Source organism: Notamacropus eugenii, chromosome 1, assembly GCF_028372415.1.
Source record: "Notamacropus eugenii isolate mMacEug1 chromosome 1, mMacEug1.pri_v2, whole genome shotgun sequence".
NCBI classification, from domain to species: domain Eukaryota; kingdom Metazoa; phylum Chordata; class Mammalia; order Diprotodontia; family Macropodidae; genus Notamacropus; species Notamacropus eugenii.
In genome coordinates, this window is record NC_092872.1 from 199,687,844 (window position 1) to 199,693,843 (window position 6,000).

Consider the following 6,000-nt stretch of genomic DNA (forward strand, 5'->3'; position numbering starts at 1 on the left):
GTTCTGCTATTAAAAAAGGAAGGGTACTGCTGGGATGCAGCTTGATACAGTGAAAAGTATGTTTTATGTGAGTCAGAAGACCTAGTTTTAATATTCATTCTTTCATTTACTACCAGTGTAAGCTTAGGCAAGTGCCCTAACCTCTATGGCCTCAGTTTCTGCAGGTGAAAAATCAGGGGGTTCACCTAGATGACCTCTAAGGTACATTCTGACTTTAAATCTATGATCCTAATGGGAAAAGACCTTTTGGGAAATTATCATGATGTTTAAAAAAACTCATCAATAAAAGGTAAAGCAATTTTATTAACCCTAGGTGAATTTTTCTTTTCTTTTTAAAGTTAAGAAAGGCAAAGGCATCCTGTACTGTGAGATCTCCCCCAGGTCCTGCTCTGTTCTGTCTATCATTGGATAAATTCCATGAAACAGATCCAGCTTTACTTTACAAAAGTCAGCAAACATGCCACCTGAAACATTCTGCAGGGAAAGCTTCCACCCTCAGAGAGGTTGCCTTTCTGCTGGGTTGTTACAACAAAGATATTAAATTAAATGACAGCATACACAGTCATCTTTAAATAAGAACTCAAGTCTAGTAATAAATCTGAAAATATTTCAAAGTGTTTAATGAGATAATCGTTAACAGGCCTGGGGAAAAGTCTGAGAGCTTGGAAGGAGTTGGGAATCCTACTATATACTACTCACTACTATATACTCAAATACAATCATTAGAATTAAATTAAATCATTAGAATCAGAGAGGCCTTAGAATTCAGAGCATCTAACATACCCATTTTCAAAAATTGAAATGACTTGTTTAAGGTCACTTAGCTAATAGGTAAAAGAGCCAGAAAACAGAATTCAGATCTTCAGACTCCTAATCTATCCACTACTCTTTCAATTGCTTCTCTATGGGGAAAACTTATTGTTCATATTTCTTTAGGTTAGTGGATTAGAGAGAAGTCCCAAAGTCATCCAAAATTATGAAGGGCTTCTTAGGGAGGAGAGGAAAAGAGGTGAATTATTAAAGTTTGGTTAAGGAGAAAGAGTAAGGCACGCTCACCTCAAAAAAAAAAAGTTACCTCTTTTCATTCTTAAACAAGGGATAGAGGTGTTAAGAGAAAATAGATCATTTCAACTACATAAAATGTAAAAGCCTTTGCATGTACCAAAATAATACTGTTAGATCAGAAAGAGGAATTTTCAAAGGAAAAAAAATTTTTACATCAAATATCTCTGATAAAAGTCAGAAATACAAGACACATAGAACATTAACACAAGTATGTAAGAACAAGATCTATAGAATTACAAATTATCCAAAACCATATGAAAAATTGTTCCAGATCAGTAAAATAAGGGAAATACAAATTAAAACAACTCTGAGGTTTCATCTCACACCCACCAGGATGACAAAGTTGGACAGAAAAAGGAAATGGTCAGTGCTAGAAAACCTATGAGACAACAGGTATCTACTCTTATGGAACTGAACTAGTCCAACCATTCCAGAAGATAATCTGGAATTATGTGAGAAAAATCTATAAAACTTATAAGTATAAATAATCTATAAACAGAGATCCCACTACTGGAGACATATATCAAGGTGGTCAAAGACAAAAAGAAAAGCCCCATTTAAACAAAAATATTCATAGTAGTAGGTGTCCTCTGATGTGATAATCACAGGACAAATGAATGAAAATTCCTTTTCATTCATTGTGAGTGAAATGGAGTATCACAGTACCATAAGAAACATGAGGAATTCAGATAAATATGGGAAAGTTTATATAAACAGATACACTGAATAAAGCAGAGTATGAAGAACAATAAATGACTGCAATAATACAAATAAAACATTAAAACGAAGTCAAATGTTAAGTAATTATGACGAATCTTGACCCCAGGAATGGAAATGAGGAAGTGTATCTTTCTTTTCAGCTGGGAGGACTTCAGGTATGGTACATGCTATCAGATGTGGGCACTCTAAGTTGGTTTACCTTCATTTTTTCTTCGTTCCACAAAAAGACTCTTGACAAGGGGTGGGGAGAGGAGGTGGGTAGAAAGCATATTCAGAAATGTGCGTGATATCAAAACAAAAGGCTCCAAACATATTTATCTAAAGATAATAATAAAACAGTATGAACATTGAATAAAAGGGTACAAAAACATAAGCATCAGTTTTAGGGTACTTCTTCCCATCATTTTTTAAATACAGTGCCTTGACCATCAGAAACTTAAAAATATAATGACATAATGCACATGGCAGACTCAGGGTTGTGGAAAATACTTCAAAAACATATACTCCCATTTTCATCCATTCATCCTTAGATCACAGAATGTTAGAATTGGAATTTAGAGATCATGATTCCAAACCCTCTGGTGCATCTTTATTTTGCACACCACACCAATAATGACAACATTAGCCAATGGGTCTCATGTTCTTTCATGCTAGACTGTGCGATTTTCAGTCTCAAGATTTCAGTCTAAGTATTAGGTAATCAAGCATGGTACCACAAAAACTAGCCTAGGCATTCATCACTGTATTAGATGACACTGTAAATACTATCAGTCTCACCATGGATGACTTGAACATTTTTTAAAGTTCAACTAATGTTACACCCAAACAGGTACATTGATAGGCATATTGGTGGAAGGATGAGGAGGGTGGTTGATGAGAAGGGGTAAGGTGGGGGGGCTCTAAATTGGTACATTCTTTCCAGGAAGCAATTTGCTAATATATAACCCAAAAAAAGATAGACAACTGTTCGTACTTTTTGCCCTGGCAAATTTTTTCAGAATATTCTCCAAGGGAATAATCCAAAAGAAAAAAAGTAATTTGTACAACAATGTGCACAGAAGTGGTGTTTTGAAGAGTGAAAAATTAATACAAATCAATAGAGAACAGCTGAGTAGACTAGGGCACAATAACACAATAATACACCTCTTTAAAATGACAAACATAAAGACTGTCAATCACAGACTGATGGATTTATAACTATAAGGAACCACAGGGATCATCTAGTCCAACCCTGTCATTTATATATGAGAAAAGCAATGCCTATAGACCTGCCAAAGGTCATACAATTATCAAGAGCAGAGTTGGGATTTGTACCACATTCTTCTAATTCCAAATCCAATCACATGGAAATAGTTTGTTGCTTTTGCTGTTTGGTCATTTCAGTCATGTCCAACTCTTCATGACCCCATTTGGGGTTTTCTTGGTAAAGATTCTGGAATGGTTTGCCATTTCCTTCTCCAGTTCATTTATAGATGAGGAAACTGAGGCAAATCTAGAGAAGTGATCTTCTCAGTCATACAGTAAGTGTCTGAGACTGAATTTGAATTCAGGTCTACTTGACTCCAGGTCCGGCACTCTATGCCCTTCACCATTCAGCTGCCCTAGAAATGCTTACTGCACATGAGATAACATTAAGGAAAAAAGCAGAGCAAAGGATATAATATAAACAGGGATGACGACTATGTAAATATGTACAAGATTTGAAGATAGAGAAGAATCTGAAATAATAAAACATTTAGAAATTTAATGCTCATTAGGTTCTTGGGGGGTGAAATAGGGTGAAAAGAGTAGGGAAAATATGATTAAGATCCTAAATTTTAAAATGCATTACCCTAGTCAAGTAAGTGAGGACTATGAAACTCAAGTCAAATCCTGAAACTTCAGCGCTCCATAGCCTTGTGACAGTCCCCATAGGGTCAACCTCTTGGTGGAATCTGGCAAAATGAAGGGATTAAAGACCTCTCTTTTGTCACCATGTCTTTTCCTGAAAATTCAGATCAAAGTCACTATATCCCCAGTTACTGACACTGCTTAGTTAGTGCATAGCAAAAATGAAGATTTGGGCTGTTGTATGATCTCTTCGGAACAAGGACAGAGATAGCTCTCTCTCCCTCCATACCCATATCCCCGTCTCTCGTCTTTTTCTCCTTCTCTGTTTCTCCTGTGTATCTATCTCTGTACACCTAACAAAGACACAAGAACTAAGGCTGGAAAGCTGAGGATGAGATCCCTGTCTAAGCAGCGCCTAACCTCATTCCTCACCACCACAACCCCCCCAACCCCCCAAGGTAATAAAAGAATCCAAGAGAAGTCCTCACCTACTTCTGTTTTTTCGATTCTAACTTTCAATGTGCTTAAGGGTTTCTCTGTGTATGCGTACGTGTAGTTTCTTCCCAGACATTTAGTAAAAAGAAAACTGCTAGTCTTCCTCTTTCAGCCAAACTTCCTGTTCTGAGAGTTTTTCTCTCCGAACTCATCTTAAAACAGCTCCCCGCCTCCACGGGACTCGAAACGAGAGAAAGGTTGCTACTGCTTTTCGAGTTTTAAAGCTGAGGTCCCTGAGAAGGGAAGGAGGAAAGGAGAGGAAGGAGAATGGAGGGGGAGGAGAGTGAGCCAGATCTGAGGGGGCTGGACGCAGCCTCTAAGTGCGGGACACGACCGTGCCAGCCTCCCTGCCTGGGGTCGGAGGCTGCTGTCTGAGTGATGGAGGGCGCTTTCCAAGCACCAGCTGGAGAGCTGTTCCCTCTTCTGTCAAACTTAGGCAATAGTTCCCCTAGGCACTACCCCAAAACACACACTACTCTCTCCTCCGGGCGCTAAGCAGCTCACCCCGTTTGCACAGAGCCAACTTCGCGGCTCCTATGCTGACTCCTCGCAAGTTCGAGATCCGCTTGCCAGCCCTTGGCACTCCCCTGTCTGTACCCCATCCCCGGCCCCATCCCCTGGGCGCACCCATTTACCTGAAGGCGGCCGCTTTCTGCTGAGCCTGCTCACTGCCCGGTTAAACATCTCCAGCTGCCGAGGAGAGAGCCGGGGCTGTGGGAGCCGAGGCAGCAGTGGCAGCGGCGCGAGCTGGGGAAGAGCTGGAGGAGGTGGAGCGTGCGGCGCCCCAGCCCCAGGGCGAGGCCCCCACCTCTGGAGGCGCCGCGTGGCGCGCTCCGTGCGCCGCCGGCCCACTACGCGCTGTGCGCGCGGGGGCCCTTCGCGGGCTCCCTCGCCCCCTACCCCCGCCCTTGGCTTTTCCCGCGCTCCTCTTTTCTCCTCCGCGGTACTCCGAAGTGGGAGGATGGCAGTAGCAGGTTGAAACTTAACCACCCCCTCCCAGCAGCCCTTCTGTCCACTCTCCCTAGTGAGAGACCTCGCCTGGAGGCACTGCCGCCCACCCGTGCGAAGCTGGATTCAGGGCAAGGTGCACCTTTGGAGAAAGGAGAAAGAAGGGCTAAAGGAGGAGAGAAGAAAAGGGAGGAGAGGGAGCTGGAGAAGGGTGTGGGCACTGAAGGAAACAGAGCTCCAGATGTTGAGTCTGGAGCTGCTGCTGCTGCCAAGCTAAACTGGAAGACAGTACCGTTCTCCCGCCCCCGTTCTCCTTGAGTCTCCCCGAGGTTGTCCTGAGGAGAGATGAGTGAGGACAGCTGGGAAGTCTTGACACCTGTGATTCTCCTCTCTGTTCCGATTGGTCCGAGATAAGAAACTTCTGCCCAATTTTAAACCCTAGGTTCTGTATACGAGAATAAAAATTAGGAAGGCACCCTATTTGGAGTGCTGTTACAATCAGACCTCTGAACTGATGGTTAAGCTAAGAGATATGAGTTCTAGTCCCAACACAACTACGAACTGATCTGAGACCTCCAGGGTGTATTTTGACTTGGAGCAGGGTAGAACGGGAGATTTAGTTTTCTCATAAAATGAGAGAATTGAACAAGATGATCTTCAAGATCTCTTCCAGATCAAAATGTCTATGGGTCTTTCCATTTCTGTAGGATCGGCTATACATGCTCTCTTCTCTGTCTCTTTATTTCACTTTTTTTTGAGGGGTGGAGGCGTTGGAATCTGCGTATTGACTTCCCGGCTTAGTAGTTCCCTCTACCAATACAGATGGCAGCTGCTCACCAAGGCATATTGAATAGAAACCCGAACTTGGAGTGCAGAAAATGTGAGTTCAAAACCTACCTCACACGCTTTCTAGCTGTGTGACCCTTGGCAAATCACTTAGCT

The 6,000-nt window shown here is 42.1% G+C and overlaps 1 protein-coding gene across 1 annotated transcript in view; it reads right to left on the minus strand.

Moving 5' to 3' along the window:
• The window catches only part of RGS10 (regulator of G protein signaling 10), a 68,008-nt gene extending 62,486 nt beyond the window's left edge, over window positions 1-5,522 (minus strand). Inside the window, exon 1 of the mRNA XM_072623997.1 lies at window positions 4,746-5,522. Within this exon, the coding sequence (XP_072480098.1) occupies window positions 4,746-4,794 (49 nt within the window). The 5' untranslated portion in view covers window positions 4,795-5,522. The remainder of the gene's footprint in view (window positions 1-4,745) is intronic.
• Window positions 5,523-6,000: the final 478 nt, after the last annotated feature.